General features: G+C 41.0%; 1 protein-coding gene across 2 annotated transcripts in view; it reads left to right on the top strand.

Moving 5' to 3' along the window:
• EMB2785 (elongation factor family protein) overlaps window positions 1-20,219 on the top strand; it is a 64,203-nt gene that overhangs the window by 11,217 nt on the left and 32,767 nt on the right. For both annotated transcript variants that reach the window (XM_087667763.1, XM_087667764.1), the window contains exons 4-10: window positions 13,916-13,984; window positions 14,230-14,402; window positions 14,720-14,857; window positions 15,703-15,828; window positions 15,964-16,062; window positions 16,156-16,279; window positions 19,411-19,474. In XM_087667763.1, the coding sequence (XP_087523889.1) occupies window positions 13,916-13,984; window positions 14,230-14,402; window positions 14,720-14,857; window positions 15,703-15,828; window positions 15,964-16,062; window positions 16,156-16,279; window positions 19,411-19,474 (793 nt within the window). The remainder of the gene's footprint in view (window positions 1-13,915; window positions 13,985-14,229; window positions 14,403-14,719; window positions 14,858-15,702; window positions 15,829-15,963; window positions 16,063-16,155; window positions 16,280-19,410; window positions 19,475-20,219) is intronic.

The raw sequence follows: 20,219 nt of genomic DNA, 5'->3' as shown, positions 1-20,219 counted from the left end.
CAGCACTCCATGTGAGATAATCAGGTCCATGTAACTTATCATCAGTGGAAGTGCACGGAGGAGCCATATGGAGAGGATAAGAAGAGAAGTAGAGAAGAGATGGAATGTAGAGAGGAAACACAGCCAAAACACAAGCACAGACGGCTGAAAATGAGAGTTCTCATGCAATATAACCCAAAATCCGATCAATAGAAGACAAAATCTGCGGCAGAAAGTAAAAAAAAAACAGTCAAAAACAGTAAAAACGGCCTGAATTAACAGTCACCCAGCCACGAAAGATGCTGAATCAGCAAAAACGCAGGCTGTAAACTGCAGAAAAACAGGTAGAAAACTGTCGCCAGCAGCTGCAGATGAAAAACGCAGGCAGCAGAGGGTGCGTAGGCAGCAGGTGATGGTAAAACTGCAGAAAACGCAGGCTGAAAACAGCCCCAAAACAGGTCGCCTGGCTGCGACAACAGTCGTCTGATCAGCAAGGGTACAAAACAGTCCTGAAATCAGCAAGAAAACACAGCAGAAACACAAATCGTGAAAACTGATACCATGTCAGAAGTGGAGCAGCGGTGGAAGCATAAACATGTGCTGAAATAAACTGCTGAAACACAAGACAAAAAGAGAAAAGAAAAGAACACGATACAGATGAGAACTCAGATGTATGCACGGGAAATGGAATCCATATATCTAAACACGAGACAGTCGCATACAACAGTGAGTCACTGGCTGCGTGGGCACTGGCACTGGCACTGGCTCCTCTCTCCACAGAGTCTGTAGATGGTGAAGATGATGATGATACTGATTGAGGAGGAGCACTGGGTATAAATAGGTTGAAAAAGTGGGGAGCAATAATGCTGGTCGGACAGCATTAATGCTGGCCGATTGGTGCATAAAAATGCTCCACTGGCATAAAATGCCACACCAGAAAAATACCTAAAATACCTAATAAAAATGCCCAGCCCAGATCAAGCTCAGACTCACACATGAGCTGACAAATACTCTGCTAACAGGTCCTTGGTTTGTTACCATGAAATAACTGCCATGTGCTTTAGATGTGCTAAACAACCTTGCACATTTGATGAATAACTTAATTAAATGTTATCTGTAAGATCAAAGTATCTCAAAATTTCACGACCCTATGATAGACCTTCCTCTGGAAATTTCTGTAATCATCATTGATTGCATTGCATTGTGCCAAAGGAAAAGTAGACTCACACATGAGCTGACAAATACTCTGCTAACAGGTCCTTGGTTTGTTACCATGAAATAACTGTCATGTGCTTTAGATGTGCTAAACAACCTTGCACATTTGATGAATAACTTAATTAAATGTTATCTGTAAGATCAAAGTATCTCAAAATTTCACGACCCTATGATAGACCTTCCTCTGGAAATTTCTGTAATCATCATTGATTGCATTGCATTGTGCCAAAGGAAAAGTAGATTGCACTGGAATTTTCATAAGGCATCATAGTCACAACATTGGCCATTGTTGTCCAACCATGCCACATGTCCCAAACCTTGCTGAAAATATCCGGCGAGCATAAACATTAGATAATATAGAGAATTAGCCGAGAATTGTTGCTAGAAACCCATTGGATGTATCCATAACTCATGTTTCTAAATTGTTTTGACTTCATAACCATAGTAAAGCATATTCTTAGCATAAACCATGGGCTGAAACTATCAATTGCATTTACTAACATGCTGCTATCCATGGAACCAGTTGTAAACCATTGGAAATTGAGCATAATCTGATCATAAAGTGATCATTTACTGATTCGAGAACTGATCACAAACTGTTGCAAATGTGACCTCACACTGATCACAAATTGATTGCAAAAACCGATCAGCAATCGAGGCAAAAGCTAATGCTAAACTGATCCCAAAAGTGGCCATAAATGGTTTTGAAACAGATTGAAAATTGAGTTGAAATTGATTAAAATTTGATCTAAAAACCGAGGCAAAAGCTCATACCCAACTGATCATAAATTGATAAAAAAAGTATAGGCTCAGAGCACATCTCATAGTGACTAGTAGACTAAGTAGTGACCCCATGGCAGAAATAGTGTCATCATAGTATCTTGGATGCATACTGAATACATTCAAGATCCATTTCATATGAGAGCTGTCCACAATTTGAGGGGGTGGAAGTGCTACCTTCCCCTTGAGCATAAGGCAATACTTCAGACCCCTGCTTTATTGTGAATTGGCTCTAAGTAAAAGGGATCTAGGTAAAGGTGTAACAATTGAGGATGGTTTGCCAAGTCATTCTCTTCCATCCATTTCGCATGCATTGGTGAATAATTTTGAAACTTCACCAAATATTTCTTTGAAATTTTACCTCTAAGCTTTCTTTCCTTATGTTCCAAGATCCGCTTAAGTACCAAAATCTCATTCGGCTCCTCAACCTTAGGTGAAATTTCAGCAGACATATCTTCTGGCACATCACCATAGAAAGGCCTCAATAAAATGACATGAAAGGCATTGTGTATTTGCCAATGCGGAGGTTATTTCAACCAATATGCTATATCGCTAATCTTCTTCAACACTTGGAAGAATATGCTATATCGCTAATCTTCTTCAACACTTGGAAGGGCCCATAGTATCTCATGCTTAACTTTGAATATAACCTCTCTTTTCCTTTCATCTTTTTCAGCCTTGCCTTTTGAAAACGCAACAACGCATAATCGCCCTCTACAAACTGCAAAGCACCTTTACGGCGATTAGCTGACTTTTTTGGCTTTTCCTGTGATCTTTGAAGTGTACACTTTATCTTTGCATAGGTTCCATCCAAGTTTTCCATACAACAATCAGCCTCAAAGATCTTATCCTTAGTTTGCAAGATAGGTGGTACCTTCTTGCTACCCTTGACCACCTCAAGTGGAGATTTGTCAATGGAACTATATACTGTATTGCTATATGCAAACTCAAATAATGACAAATAGTGCTTCCACTGTGTCTTGTGGTGTGAAATATAGCACCTCAAAAGATCCAATACTGTGGAATCGACTTCCTTAGATCATCTATCTGCGGATGGAAGGATGATGAGAATTTCAGTGTGGTATCCATATTCTCAAACAACACTTTCAAAATAAATTGGTCATGTAAGAGTCTTAATCACTGACGATTGACTTTGGTATATCGTGATACTTATAGATGTGCTGTAAAAACAATCATGCCATATGATCAGCCTTTATGATCAGCCTTTATTTTGTTTCTCATAAGAATGAAATGGGTTTGTTTGCTAAACTTGCAAATGATAGTCCATATTCCATCATTCCCTATAGATGTCCTAGGAGCTTAAAAATAAAATCCATTGTAATGCTTTGCCAAGGCCTATTTGGAATAGGCAAGTGTTGTAACAAGTCCGATATCTTTTGCCTATCATTCTTTATCTTTTGATATACAATGCATGTCGTGACAAATTGCTCTATATCATGTCTGAATGGTGGCCAATATAAGAAGTGCTCCATTGCCTTGACAGTGGCATTAATGCCTCTATGCCTTGCATACGGAGGAGTATGACTTTTAGTGATAACTATAGGCCTTAATTGCTTTGTGACACACAGTTGTCCATGCATCATCACTATCTCTAAGCACAAAGCGCTCAGGGCTTTGGTCATTGTAAAGTTGATTATAAATATTAGCAAAATTTGGAAATCCATCTCTGAGCACAAAGTGCTCATGTCTCATATGCTACTTTGATAACTTCGTTGGTGTTAGAAAGTATCTCAATGTTTGATGATTTGTCTACATCATAAATTCAGCCCCCAACAAATAATGTTTCCATGTAGACAATGCATAATTAATAGTCAAGAGCTCTTTCTCATAGACCTACAAATTCTTCTCTACATTATGGAGAATTCAGTTCTCATAAGCCACAACGTGACCATCTTGCATAAGAACAATCCCAATGGTGTTTTTGCATGCATCACATTGAATGATGAATGACTTCCTTAGATCAGGTAACACAAGTACATGATTTGAACTCATCTTTTTCTTTAATTTTTTAAATGCTGAAATTTCACCGATGTGCATCTAAATGGCACATTTTTCTTTTGTAAAGCATGCAAATGGAGATGCAATTTTAGCAAATCCATGTATATACTTCTTGTACTATGAATATAAATCCAAGAAGCTGCAGTTCTTGTGTGCATTTCTCAAAAGTGGCCATGATTGTATTGTCTCAATTTTTGCAAGGTCCATGCAAATACCATCCACTGATACAATATGCCCTAAAAAGTGGATTTCATGCAAAAAGAATTCACTTTTCTTGCCATTGATAGCTAGTCTATGCTTATGTAGTTCATTGAACACAATGGCCAGTGCCCATAAATCCTGTGTGGCCTAAAAATGCAATCCATCATTCAATTAAAAGTGGTAAGAGCATTTGTAACCCTGAAAGGCATGACAAGAAACTCGTATAACCCAAAAGATGACTTGAAAGTGTTTTAGGCACATCCTTTGGTCTAATGCATATATGATGATATCTACTTTTCAAATCTATATGGTTGAATATGGTTGCCGCTATAATCTATCCATAACGTCATCAATCCGAGGGATCGAAAATCGATTCTTTATCGTGATCTTGTTAAGAGCACAATAATCAATGCACATACACCATGAACCATCATTTTTCTATACCAAAAGCATTGGATAATAAAAGGAGATGAGCTAGGTTGAATCGGCTCTTTTTCTAACAGCTCATTCACATGACTCATAATCTCCTCTTGCTGGGCTGCATTGACTTTGTAGGGTGGCTTATTAGGTGGGCTACTTCCAGGGATAAGATCTATGCCATGATCATTAGGCCATTTAGGAGGTAGTTGCCTTGGAAGTGACCGAGAGAAGCAATTAGTATACATTTTCAGAAATGACATACGATCCTTCTCTAACTTAGAGATATTTCCAATGTTCTTACTATTATCTTTTTTCTTAGGAAAAATGAAGTATGGTAAAAGATAATTTTTCATTACTTTAGAAATGACAACTGCAGATACAATAGGGATAGATTCCCCTTTAACTTTACATCAAGTGTTGAGTGTCTTTTTCTTACATTGAATAGTGATCTCTTTTGCACGAGAATCAATCACTGTATGCATACGATGACACCATGGCATTCCAAGCAAAATGTATCACAACCCTCAAGTGAAGCAATGAAAAACTCTTTGCTATCCACATATCCTTGCATATGCAATTGAAGCTTTTCACTGAGTAGTGTGACATGCTTTGTATGGCCTTTACATCCCATTCCAACTTCTCCCATGGGTCTCATCTCATCCTCTCTGATGCCTAGATGGGTTGCCATGTCTATAGAGATGAAGTTGGCTCGTGCACCATTATCAAAGAAAAACAATGCATGCTGATCACCAACTTTGCCCTATTGCTACCAATGTTTTTAAGCCCTTTCTTTGCTGTTTTGGCCTCATTTTAGGTTGATTTTCAGATCTACCTATTGAGAAACCCTTCACCCTTCACCCGAAGATTGCATTTTTTGCGTTTCTGTGTTTTGCGCTTAGGGTTTGCAGCTCCAAAAAGAGGCACCACCCTAGACTGACTGTGCCTATTTATAGGCCACTCTCTCACTGATTCTTTATGGCTGATTCATTCAGTTTGTCACCTCCTCTCCAGTCTCTCCACTACCCTCACACCCCTTCAGGAGGACATTGCGGTTCGTGGTTCGTGGCTGTCTTCATCATCTTTCTTGTGCTACGACACCCTTGTTCCTTTGTATCACATTCACTCCATGATTTAGAACTTTATCATTCCATTCATTAGAGTTTCTTCTCTCTTCTCTTCTCTTTTCCATGTTTGCTGAGCTCACTTTGTGTTCCTCCCCGCAAACCCTATTGTCTCGTTGGTACGTCATCTTTTGAAATGACATGGTATCAGAGCTAGATCTACTCAAACAGCAGTAAAGATCCTCCACTCCAGTGATGGGCAAAGATCGATGGTGGGTTCGATATCCACTTCTCTTCTTCTTCTGCTGCTTCGAAATCTCGTTTTTGTAGGTTTTAGATGGTTTCAACTTGCTGCTCACACCCCTTTCACGGAGGACATCGCAGTCTCAGTTGTCTGTTGCTGTCATCTACAGTTCGTCGCTTGTTTCCAGTCTTTCACCCTTAGTTTGCAATTGTTTACAACAGAGCGATTGTTGCTGATCACTCTCCATTTTGAAAACAATCTCGTTTTGGCAGATTTCAGGTATTTCAGCTTGCTGCCCACACCCCGGACGTGGAGGATATCGTGGTCCAAGCTGGCCATTGCTGTCTACAACAATTTGGCACTTGTTTCCGGCTTACCTCACACTGTTCGGAGCTGATTTCAGCATATTGACTGTTGCTACTGGTTTTTCTTGCGTTTTCAGTCTCTCTCTCTCTCTCTTGCACTCTCGTCTGCATTCAGATCTAGCCTTGGTTGTGTTTGCCCACAAAGATCCTCCTCATTAGAGAAGACAAAGATTAGTGGCGGGTTCGGCATCACCATTTGATTTCTCTATCATTTTCGTTGTGCATTGGGAGATATCCTTTTTCTCCCTTCCACCCTCTCTTCTCTAGTTTGCCACACCGGTACCATGGTGTCTCCACCGACAAATTGCATGTCTACTGGGTGTTCCTATTGTGGCAAGAATGGTCATTCCATCGATGACTATCGACATCGACCTTTGCTCCTTAGCCTACCGGAGTATATGCGTCTTCTATCAGGCATTCCTTGTGCCACCTCTCCTTTCTAGGCCACAGAAATCACTCTACATCGGCTATTGGAGTACTATGCTCAAGGCAATAAGCCGCACCCGACGCGTACTAAGTCCTTTTGAGCACACGGAGGCTCTAAGACCTTACGAGGCGATAAGCCCTCCTGGAGACCATCCCAAAGTGCGGAGGTTTCCCCAACCCACTTTCGGGTACAGTGGCTTCCACGGCCCACATCTCCTCCACAGTCCACTCTCCTAAGAACTTGCGATTGTTCCTTACCCTTGGCTCATCTTGAGCCTTCTTCTTCCCTACCCTCTTCCACTCAGGTTCGAGAGGCTACTTCTGGGTGCTTTTTGGCTTCTTCTTCCAAGTCCCAGATACCTTCTTTGGTACGACCGACAGCACTTCCTTCGTCATTAGATGCTTTGCAGTCCGTGAGCCATGAGTGCTTGGATTCCCTTGCTCTCTCAGATTGGGATTCAGAGGGGGATTTTCTTACTTTGCCCTTAGAGGGGGCTTCCAGTTCTTCTTCGGCTTCAGAGGGGGATCCTACCTCTACTCCTTCCGATTCAGAGAGGGACCCTATGTGCCATGAAGTTCTTCACATACCACCACCTTTCACTTTCAAGGAGTGGCTCTCCTTTGAGTGATCATTTCCTCTACTCATATCCAGTATCTAGAGGATCTACCTAGATTGGGGCCCTTGGGTCTTTAGCAGCGACTTTTGTGGCTAGGCCTTCGTATTTCTTCCAGCATGGAGTCACGGAGCTAGTGGCTTCTCTTCCGAGGTTGAGTTTTGGGTTCTACAGCTCATTCAATCTCTTGACTAACTTCAAAGGTCTCCTTTCAAGTGGTATTCTTAGATTACAAGGTGGATCTTCTTCATCCCTTGGTTAGTATGGAGCCAACTCCCACGATCGGGTATGGGCATATTCTTATGGTTCTCGGCACCACACAAAGTTCAATATTCCTCCTATGCATTGCATATTTTCATTATCTTTGTACTAGGGTGCTTGAGCAAGTGAACAATTTTTCCACAAGGGACATTGTCCAAGTGGCACCTACTGCATGAGTATTCTTTAGTATGTAGCATTGTATCTCCACCTCTCCTCTTGTTCCCCTTTTTGGGCTTGAGAGGGGACATTGAGAAACCCTTCACCCTTTATCCGCAGTTTGCGTTTTTTGCGTTTCTATGTTTTGTGTTTAGGGTTTGCAGCCCTAAAAAAGGGGCGCCACCCTAGACTAATTGTGCCTATTTATAGGCCACTCTCTCACTCATTCTTTACGGTTGATTAATTGTCCGTCACCTCTTCTCTCCAGTCTCTCTACTACCCTCACATCCCTTAAAGAGGACATTGCGATTTGTGGTTTGTGGTTGTCTTCATCATCTTCTTTGTGCTATGACACCCTTGTTCCCTTGTATCACATTCATTCCATGATTCAGAACTTTATCATTCCATTTATCAGAGTTTCTTCTATTCTCTTCTCTACTCCATGTTTGCCGAGTTCACTCCATGGTCCTCCCCACAAACCCTACTGTCTCGTTGGTACGTCATCTTTTGACACTGTCTCTTTTTTGAGTTCTAAACAACTTTTTGTTTGGCTGCTTCCCACTCTCTAGGAATCTCAAATCCTTTCCATGCAGCAAAGCATCTGTTGTAGTAGCACTCTCCTTTGAGTGATCATTTCCTCTACTCATACCCAGGATCTAGAGGATCTATCTAGATTGGGGCCCTTGGGTCTTTAGTAGCGACTTTTGTGGCTAGGCCTTCGCATTCCTTCCAGCATGGAGTCACAGAGCTAGTGGCTTCTCTCTCAAGGTTGAGTTTTGGGTTTTACAGCTCATCCAATCTCTTGACTAACTTCAAAGGTCTCCTTTCAAGTGGTATTCTTAGATTACAAGGTGGATCTTCTTCATCCCTTGGTCAGTATGAAGCCAACTCCCATGATCGAGAATGGGCATATCCTTAGGGTTCTCGACACCACACAAAGTTCAACATTTCTCCTATGCATTGCATGTTTTCTTCATCTTTGTACTAGGGTGCTTGAGCAAGTGAACAATTTTCCCACAAGGGACATTGTCCAAGTGGCACCTGCTACATGAGTATTCTTTAGTATGTAGCATTGTATCTCCACCTCTCCTCTTGTTCCCAGTTTTGGGCGCGAGAGGGGGTGTTGAGAAACCGTTCACCTTTTATCCGTAGTTTGTGTTTTTTGCGTTTCTATGTTTTGCGTTTAGGGTTTGTAGTCCCAAAAAGGAGCACCACCCTAGACTAATTGTGCCTATTTTTAGGCCACTCTCTCACTCATTCTTTACGGTTGATTCATTTAGTCCGTCACCTCTTCTCTCTAGCCTCTCCACTACCCTTACATCCCTTAAGGAGGACATTGCGATTTGTGGTTCGTGGCTGTCTTCATCATCTTCCTTGTGCTACGGCACCCTTGTCCCCTTGTATCACATTCATTCCATGATTCAGAACTTCATCATTCCATTTATCAGAGTTTCTTCTATTCTCTTCTCTACTCCATGTTTACCGAGTTCACTCCGTGGTCCTCCTCGCAAACCCTACTGTCTCGCTAGTACGTCATCTTTTGACACTGCTCCTTTTCTGAGCCCCAAACAACTTTTTGTTCTACTCTCTAGGAAGCTCGAATCCTTTCCAGCAGCAAAGCATCTGTTGTAGTAGCACTCTCTATGACCTGAGATATGCTAGAGATGGTGAATTTAATGCAAAAATCCACGATTCCTTTAGGTAGCTCACAAATATAGTTTTCCACTTGCTTATGAAGGGGTATGGGGCAATAAGAAGTGACGGGCAGCAATGCATCCGAAAACTTTTCATTGTATTGCTTCAAATTCTTACATTCCTTAACATCTGACTTATTCCTAGTTGTCATGATATCCACCTCAAAGGTACTTGTCAACCAATTCGATACAAACATTTGCTTGAATTATACCCACATTGATGAAGCTCTACCTTGTATCAAAAGAGTGGACCACCATTGCAATGCATTCCCCTTCTAGAAAGCGGCTGCCTTTTAAATCATCGAAGACTCGATAAAGTGCTTATCCACCCTCATCATAGTCTTTTGCTACCCCTTTGGGTATCAAGTTGTGGCGGTTGCAAAAAGGGTGCATTTGCTGAATTTACATCAAAACCAACACCAAACGGAGTATTTGCATGACTAGCACTTAAGTCTCATTCCTTGAGTCTCATAAAAATTCAGGGGTGCAAATGCATTACCAAACATGCTACGTTGCCATCAAGCCAATGCTGCCATACATAGGGTTTTGCATATTTCCAGCCATACTCGAATACATTGGGCCTTGCATACCATGCATTGGTTGTTGCATATCATAGGGATTTGTGCCATACATTCCCGTATGCGGTCCTTGTCTAATCATAGCATGAAAAATCATGCTACCACCAAAGTATCCTGGTTGTCCCATCATAGCATGCATGCATGGCTGTCCAAAATTCATTGAATTGGCACTTCCATGATAGCCTTGCATTTGCATTCCTTGTGTTGTAGGTACCAATTGTTTTGCTTCATTAGAATCTTTGGGAACTTCAGGTGAAAGCTTTGACATTACCTTTGGTACACCTTGCTGTCCCAAAGGTATAGAAGATGACTTTTTCCTCTTACCCTTGTTTTTCTTCTTTGGACATTAAAAAATTGGGTGAACTGAGGATCCTTTGCCAATTCAGCAAGGAGATTTGGCGCTCTCCTCATTTGGTTCTTGGACTGGTCATCAAATTCCTCTTCACTTTATTGGTTATCAGCCTCATTATGCCTTGAAGGCCTTACATCTTGCCCAACAACAACATTTTCAGCTTGCTGTCCATGGTTTGAGCCTTGTCCAAGATTAGGCATTTGTATGTCCTTCTTCCCCATGTGAGCGTCCATATTGAGAGGCATCATCACTGCTTGATTTTATCTCATTGCATGAAGATATATTGCTGTAATTTCTAAGCTGAGAGCAAAAATCAACACTAGTACAAAGCTTTGACTTGCAATTAGGTGCCTCAAGCCCACCAAATCAAGGGGTTGAGTGGCATCCTAGCAATGGAACCATGAAACCAACCTTTCTTCTTGGATAGGGTGGTAAAGTTTGGTCTTCTTGGATAGGGTGGCAAAGTTTGGTCAAGCTCTTAAATACAACAATTGATAATTGAGCATAAATTGAAATGCACATATTACTTGAATAGTCTTGGACAATAGACACCTTATTGGCCTCAAAATTTGCGCCCTTTTGGTATTTCTTTAAGGTCAATTATCAATGGATCAATTATAAGCTGAGATTCTCTGATCTCCTCGGCTAATCCAAAAGCCCCTTGCTGTACAAACTATGAGCAAGCAATTTGGGCCAATTACCCCTTGATTTTTACCTAGGGCTTGCACAAATGGAACCACCAATTGGCCAAATGTCATCCCGATTCAGAATGGATGGCTAGGCATTTGAAATCCCTATCAATACAACAAATTGTAGGTGTTGATTTCAGTGTACGATGCCGTGTCATGTTTCTCGAGGTGGTTGCTAAAGCATAATTTTTGCAAAAATTTAGGGCTTATAGCAGAAATCCTCTTGTTGTCCACAAAATTTGGTTGAGATCTACTGAGAATGGTTGAGAAATGCTGAGATCTTTGGAGAACTAACTGGAAAAGGTGAGAGAAAGCCAAGATGAGAGAGAAATCTGATTTTCTTCGCGAGAAAACCCTAAAATCTGGGTGTTGCACACCCCAACTTGCATTTAATGTAGTCACCTACTACAAGGCATCTCCAAAATGTTGTCACTTAATGAAGTCCCCAGATGGTTGTCTTCTATAGAAAATTGCTATTCTCCGATCAGAAAATGGACCGACAACTCTCTCTCTCTCTCCCTCTTCTACATTATAAACTGACTGAATGGTTGTGACCCAATTCCCAAAAACGTTTTCTTAGTTTTCATGGGCATTTTTGCGAAGTGGCATCCTTCTAAACCCATTTTTCAACATTATCTAGCCATTTAATTAAAATTCAAAATTACATAGGACTTAAAATTAAATTTAGTCATTTCGACCCTACTAAAAATTAAATGTGCATCCATGATTAAATTGGCTAGGCCATTTGCAACTTGGAGTGGTCCCCAACCTTTGTTGACCCTTAGACTGGCATTAATTAACTAATTATGTTAGTCCCTAGTGTCACCACTCACACTTATTGGCCAAACAATTGTCCTAGGGTCAAAACTGACACCAACTATCCCCAAAGCCTAGTTGGCATAACTTATCACAACTTTTGCCTTTGACACCCATTGCACCCTCCAGGTCCTTGGCTTATTACCATGAAATAACTGCCATGTGCATTAGATGTGCTAAACAACCTTGCACATTTGATTAATGACTCAATCAAATGTTATCGGCCCATTTGTGGCATAGGAGAAGTTAGCTTCCCTCCTTGACATGGAACCAACATTCGAGTGTGTTCAAGGGTTCAAGAGTCGCTATAGTAGCCATTTGTCCATGAGCTGAACAAAAATGACCATGCCATCAAAAGAACCTAGTAACTCTCTTTGCATCAATCGCCAACATAGATCAATCTGCATGACCAGCACTGGAGCAGCATGGCACCATCTCATTTGTTTATCATAGAGATGTGGCACCAAGGTCATTGAAAAGCAGCCACCAAGAAGACTTAATGAAGCACATCAAAAACCACCACCTTTGGAGAAGCCTCTAGAAGCACCGTAGATGCAAATGAATCCACAAAGGTTTTAACATGTTTGAAGTACGTGGCGAAGAACTTGGAGTTGAGGACCAAAATCCAAGGAGGATCATGCTTGAAAAGAAATCCCCCAAAAGAACAAAGTTAGGCCATCATGAGAGAATCTCAAGCCAATTGGAGAGAATAGTCATCTGACTCTGAGATAATAATGGCGATATGCAAGATGATAATGGAGGAGAGTGAGAGATATGCGGGCCACTTGAGGTCAACAGCTGGAACAACACAAGAGCCCCATAGCTCACTCACAATTCAATAACACAGCAGTCAAAAAGCACAAAGATGGGCACAATAAGGAAGTGAGTGTCATGGGAGCTCATAACCACCAACACAAAATACCCTTTCTTAAGCTGAAAAAGCGAAACACTAGTGTGAAAAGTACAGATCAGCAAAAAACACAGTGTTTCTAGCAGTGAAGAGCAGTCCAACCGAAAATTTAAGGTCTAGAGGGTGTTAAAACAGCAGGCAACAGGTATTACAGCCTAGGCGAAGTACTCCCAGCTCTCACGAGAAAAGCAGCAGCTAAAAATGCAGGGAATAGCCAGTGCTTGAAGCTGAAATCAGGTTGCCTGCCTCAAGGGAGGTTTTGCCCAGCAGGTAGACAGGCCTCCCTGATGAAAGGAAGAACTGAGAGTGAAGAACACAAGGTTCATTTCTTCTCCTGCAGCAGCAGAACTGGACTGGGAGCAGCAAAATGCACAGATTGCAGACCTGTAATGAGTGTAAACACAGCACTAACAGCACCAGAATTGAAGATTCTAGCTGTCTGGATACCATGTGAAAATGTGTGAATGAATGAAACCGTGGTAGCACAATAGTGAGAAGCACAAAATAGACTGGCCCTGGAGCAGAAAAACACAAAGATCACAGACCTGTAACGAGTGTAAACACAGCAGCTACAGCACCATAATTGAAGATTCTAGCTGTCCGATACCACATGAGAATGTGTGAATCAATGGAAACGAGAAAACACAGCTATAACATTGGCACAAGAACAATGAGCAATGAACACAAGAACTAAGAGTAGATGATAAACAGGCAATTGAATCCATAAATGAAAGGATGAGATCTACAGTACAATACCACACAGGTTCCAGCATGTGTTATGACAGCAGTGCTTCTGGTCTGCCTTTCAAGGTGGATCTGATCCAATGATACAATGAACAAAGGAGTAGTGGAGTATATACAGGCATAAGGATGAGACCCAATGCACAAAGGTAACATGTAGAGACTACTCTTAAAGCCATCTTAAATTTGTGAATGCTTGGTCCAACACAAGTCTTTTAATAAGCTCAAATTTGGATATGTCTGTCCTCTAAATCTGTTACTTTTTTTCTTACTATAATCTTGTATATTTCTGATTACAAATGTGAGTTTATGTAAGGAAAATGTATGTATCCTAACTATTTGGAGTCTTATTATATGAATAAATTTTGTCTTTTTGGCATGTTGTTTTCAACAGTAACAGCCGAAAGGTGTGGAGAAGTGGAAAGCATGATATTTGACCTTTTTGCAAATCTGGGTGCCACTGGTCAGTCTCAACTTTCTGTTATATAACTTGCTTGTACTGGTCACTGGATGTTGCCACGTTTTCTTAAGATCGTTTCCTTTTTCTTTAGGATTCTTGAGGATCTGGACACTTTGATGTCCATTGAATGTGTGTATGATTTGTGTTCAATAATTCAGTGCATAATTTACAGTGACTTCACCTTGAAAGAGTGTCCTCATAATTATAAGTCTTGTATGTCTTATTTCTGCAATTGTCTTTGGCTGCAGATGAGCAACTTGACTTTCCAGTATTATATGCTTCAGCCAAAGAGGGTTGGGCTTCTCGGACATTCATTAAGGATCCAAAAGAGGATGAGCGTACTATGGCCCCACTACTTGATGCAGTTTTGAAGTTTGTGCCTCCTCCAAAAGGTGATGTTCGAGCACCTTTTCAGATGCTGGTGAGTGATTGTTATGTGGGTTATGGTTGCAAAGAAGATGCAAATATTTGCATTCTTTCAGTAGGCACAAGCTCTCTAGTAGAATTCAATGAGTAGAGATGTAGATAATCTTGCATACTCTTTCAAATGTATTATTTGTTAGATTTATCTTTTTATCTCATGATCTGATCTGTATGTGCCAGTGTTTTTTGGAAACCAAAGAGCTGAGCCTTAGTGTTTGAAGCTGCTAATTGACCAAAGTCTGCTTTAAATGATGCGTGTACTGTAGGCGTTGGTTGGCAGCGACTTTAAGAAATACAATCAAATTGTCATGGCAGGTGTCTATGATGGAGCGCGACAATTATTTTGGGCGCATTCTGACTGGACGTATTACGTCTGGAGTTGTCCGAGTTGGTGATAAAGTGCAGGGATTACGTCAAAATGGTGCAGTCTCAGATGTGATTGAAGTGGGTAAGGTAAAATCCCAAGTGATCCTCACTCTCATTTTAATGCATGATGGTATTATTTTCGTTGCAGATTTCAAGTCATGTTAGTTCAGATTTTAGTGAAGATCCAGGTAAAGTTCTGCGAACCAGCATTTATCTTGAAGGCTGAAATTGGCATGGGAATTCATCTTTAACAGGGTCTGATACATTTTGCAAGCTAGTTTCTCTAAAATTATTATTGAGCAGTCTTTGATGTGGTTTTCCGGCCTGAAACAGTGTCCAGATTTTCTTGGAAAAACATTTTACTTTTAATCAAGTACTTAAAGCCCCTTTCAACAGTCATGAAAGACAACAGAGGAGGTTGAGAGTTTAAAAGAATGATGAGACACAATCAGTGCTGGATACGGGTTAAGTTTTAACCCACGTGCATGTGCCCTTCCCTTTCAATATCTGTATGACTGATCATGTAGATCTTATGGGATGGGTTGTTTGTACATAGCCTGGCACTGTACTGTCTTCTGATTCCACCATGCCTGATAGAGGCAGGGGCCTGCATGATTATGGATTCTTCAGATGAACCTGATTGACTATTTAGTGTTCATGTCTACCTTATGTTTTTTTCCCTGACCAGTGTAGATTGTGATTAAACTGTTTCCATGCAATCTTGGGTACAAAGCTTTGGTGTCAACAATTCTTGCTGGGGCAGTGTCCAACTGTTGTAGTTTTATTGGTCTAGTGTGCTACATACAGATTGGTGCCTTTGCTGTCCTCGTACCTATATTTTCTGGGTTCTTGACTCCTTTTGTAACCCATTTATGATTTTGGAAAGCTAAACAGTTTTGATTATATCACTACAATGTTTTATTGTGGTGCAGGTTGTGAAACTCATGAAAAGAAGAGGCACTGTGACCATCCCTGTGGATATTGCTGGGGCTGGAGACATTGTATCACTGTCTGGATTGTCAAATCCTTCAATAGGAAATACGGTCTCATCTACTGAGGTGTGCTGTCTTATGGCTTTCCTTTCTGACACCTTTGGACATGTTCAACTGAGGTGTGCTGTCTTATGGCCTTCCTTTCTGACACCTTTGGACATGTTTAACTTGCTAATTCAAATCATTCCGTGGGCAATACAGACAAACGTTGCATTGCCAGCAATACAGATGGATCCTCCGACTATATCTATGACTTTTAGTGTTAATGATTCTCCTTTAGCTGGCCGTGAAGGTAGCAAGGTAACAATTGGAACCCACAACAAGCTTTTTGCGTACTGTTGCAGAGTCCACAGACATATATTTGATTTGGTAATGCTCTTCTTCTGATCGTAGTTAACTGGGCCAAAAATTGGAGAGCGTCTAATGGCAGAAGCTGAGAGCAATTTATCTATAAATGTGGCACCTACTCCAGCACAAGATGCATTTGAAGTTCAAGGAAGAGGAGAATTGCAGCTTGGTACTTGTCTTGCGTACAGTTTGCTAACCTTGGTCATAATGCTTCAAAAATCTTTTATGTGAACCTCTATGTTGATATTGTTAATAAGGGCCCATCTAGTTCAGATATTGTCGTTGTTCTTGCTGATGCTGGACCTGGCAAGTTTCATTATTTCATACTTGGTCAAAGTCTCTCTTTTTACTCCTTACACGTAGAGGTGTTGGTTGATACAGCTTTCATCTCCCTTTAAATCCTATGCCTTTATGTTTAAAGGACTTTTTTGTCTTTTGCACTGTCTTTGTTTTTTCTCTTCTATGCACTTCCTCCCCATGTGCTCTTGCACACTTGGCTGCACACATGCTCTCTGTGTGTGTGTGCACGAGACTCTCTAGGGTGTTTCCTACAATGTCAAAAGCTGTCCCCTTCTCCTCCTCCTCCCTCTCTCTCTTTCTCTCTTACACACACACACACACACACACACACACACACACACACACACACACACACACAGAGTGTCCCATGGTAGGAGTAAAGCTTTAGGAGTCCGTGGACAATGCATGTTTTTAACCAATTCATGTTAGCCCCAACAGTTTTGGAAATATTTGGACACGAAGCAAGCATTTAGAGTTTAGCAAATCGTCTCGCACGTAAGTAGCAAAACTAATGGACACAGGGTTTACACATTTAATTGCAAAGAATTTACCTTGGCAATCCATGACCTATGCAAGTAATGGCCAGTCTTCTCTACATTAGGCATCAATCAAATTTGAAAGTTACAGCCGTTGCAATTGCTGAGAAGACACTGGATTATCAAGAACAGCGGTAGAGGGAGTGGCAAAGTGAAGTCTCCTACTGTGGGAGAGAAGAATGCTGCAAAATGCAGTAATAGAATGCTCCTCAATGAAGCAGTTAGCTGCTGATGGAGATGACTACTATGTGCAGGTCAACAGCAGCAAAACACAGCAGGGCAGATCCTGGATATGATATCAGCTGATCAAATGCACCTGCTGCAGATCAGGCGAAAACTGAGGGAGCATAGGGAGAAGCTGGCCCTCTGTCACAGAATGTGAGTGAGTGCTGGGCTGGACAGCAGGGAATCAGGTTGCCCAGCTGGAAAAGGTGTTGTCAGGTTGTGAAGGATGGTCACCAGCAGCTGAATGAGACGGGACACTCACGGAACAGGTGCGCCAGGCTGTGGTGGCACTTGGAGAGGCCAAGGAGCGATGACTAAAGAATTATTGGTGGTGTATAGATGAATGCCCTACATGCCCTATTTACAGGGGATTTTGGAGTAATTTTCCTATCATGTGGAACTGATGCCAATAATACAATTAAAGTATTTTCAGGGCTGTTAATGGAGACCAAATTTAGGAATTAATGGACTACAATAAATGGTAATGCATCTAATGACTTTGGTTGCTCAACATGCAGTCCCATAAGCCAATAGAATATACATGTCATTCTGGCTCATACTCAATTCAAGGTCTCCTTTAATGTCCTCATATGTGCATCATTTTGAACAAGGATATTGAAGGTCCATGCGAAATAGGAATTATACCTCCAAGCCACAAATAAAGTATCTGCAGACAGAGCTGTGTATAGTAGATACCTTTGAAGTTTGTTGAGACTCAAGCTCCAAGTCAAAACCTCCAACTGTAGAGTATCAGAGGTGAAGGTCATCTGTTACATAGAATAGGACTCCCCAAACTTAATTTGATGTTTGGTCATTAACTTAGCCTCAATAGAGGGTCCTGAATTGGAAACACAAGCTCCAAAGCAACCAAAAGTGAAAGTAAGCATCCAATCCTATTCCGTTGTTTGGGAGGTATAATGAATGCATTTAAACAAAGATGTAAGATAGCCTTTATGTTTAACTTTTGGGCAGTCTTAATATACGTTTTTTTCTCCTTTTCTCCCCCTTTGTGTGCACACCATGACCCACAAGTTCAACCTCACGCTTGTTCCTTACTTTTGGCCATCTCTTGTGTTGTTATTGTCCCCATCATTGTTCTCATCCGCTACCACTTGTGACTATGCCTCACCTGCACATTTTTAGTCAATCATTTTGCGTAATCTTTTGGAAAATGATCTAGGTGACTTCTCTCTTGTGCATATTGGGTTTGTCAGGAAATTGTACCTCCACTATAAGCTTTACACGAGTTAGGATTAGGGTTTGCTTAGCTAAGTATTTAGAAACCCTAGGGAGTGATAGTAGCTTGATATCATATGCTGGACCTCATTGAGGATTAAGGGTTGAGTTCTTCCTGAAGGGAGAAAAGAAATATTACACGGCTATCTACCAGAAACTTTTTCTCATGGAAGCTCAACATATTTTTGTTAGTGTCGTGGTCAAGATATTTGTGAGGATTTTGCTATGAGCAGTGTAGCTCCATTGTATGAAGGCCTTGTAAGAGATGAAGCTGTGGAATGCAATGGACATTGGTACCAATTTACACTTTGGAAGGGATCTGGAACTGGCTGGATGTCTAGGAGATGGCTTAAGTAGGTATGAACAAAGTATTAGAGGTGACAGGCTGGCAAGGATACTGTAATTGGCTTATAGTTTGAGATGATTAATTATTGTTTGAAAGCATCGCTTATAGTGATGGTTGAATTATGATTCTTTGACAGTTGTTGAACAGCTGTCCAACCTTGCATGCTGTACATCATGTGTGCACCCACACTACCTGTTTGTCTATGTTATCAAGTAAGATCTTTTGTCAGTGTGTGGGTAGACAACAGCCATTACTTGTTTGATTATCCTTTTTCACAGCTCTCCATATAATGCTGTATGTAGCACCATAGATTATCATAGACTGTTCACAATTGAGTTGTAACATAAAGAAAGTCTACTTACCGTATAAGAGCTCTACATCTGTCACATCCTGCAAAGACGTCAAAAAGTAGTATGGATATCCTTATGTGTTGTTCTTAATTGGAGTTGTTGAATGATTGTGGTCTCATTATGTTTGTTAGGGTGTTAATTACAAATTTGCAATTGAGTTGACCTTGTATGCACCTATGTTATGGCCTTTGACATCTCCTGCCCCACCTTTTCCCCTACTGATAAGACAAAATTGACGAGAAATGTACATTAACACACAAAACCGAAGGATCATTTCGCCAAGTCTGTTGCCCTTTGATTCATGCAGGGATTTTGATTGAGAATATGCGGCGTGAAGGCTATGAGCTATCGGTCTCCCCTCCAGCTGTAATGTAATCTGCTCTCCTTGCCCTTTCATACCTGTGCATGCGTATCTGTAAGTCTACATCATGGTTTCCTTCTTTTTCTATATGGATTCTATAAATGCAGCAAGAGCATAGATGTATTATTGAATTATATATGAATTGTTGTTTTATCCCCTTTTTGGGTTCCCACTGATACTCTTAATAACCAAAGATTTTGAAAAGAAAAAGTCTGAGAGCACTCCCCTATAAAGGTTAGCCATTTGTGAAAAACCATGTTGCCTCTGATTTGCTAAGTGATCATGGTTTTGCAACATTCCTGTCTTAGTGGGTTTTAACTTTTCAGTCTAATTGGGGTTTCCCACACAGTAGTCATAGTGTGTGTGTGTTGGAGTTTGTTTCTCTGTATAGACACTTCAAATATGATAGCATCCCATGTTTTTGCTACAGACATCTTATATACATGTGCTTACTATCGTTTTTGTTTTTTCTGAATAAGCCATTCTATGTTAACAAGCTGATGAGTAGTGTCTTTGCAAAAGCAAAGCACGTCTACATACCATGACTCGACCCTGTGCAGTTGGGGTGTGCATATCTGTGCATCTGTGTTTGGTGTGTGCAGGTCTTTCTTTTCTGTCTACAGTTCCGTGAGCTCATATTTTCCAATGCATGATCATTGGGATAAGACGTGAGAAACAACTAAAAGACAGCTTATTGTGCTGAATAATGGTTAGACCATGTAGAATGTTCTTCAAGAAGAGTTTGTGGAAAGCAG

This window comes from Lygodium microphyllum, chromosome 26 (genome assembly GCF_053477565.2).
Source record: "Lygodium microphyllum isolate KBCC chromosome 26, Lygodium_microphyllum_v1.1.10, whole genome shotgun sequence".
Lineage (NCBI taxonomy): Eukaryota > Viridiplantae > Streptophyta > Polypodiopsida > Schizaeales > Lygodiaceae > Lygodium > Lygodium microphyllum.
The sequence above is the reverse complement of the archived record's forward strand: the minus strand, read 5'-3'. Positions and strand labels throughout refer to the sequence as shown.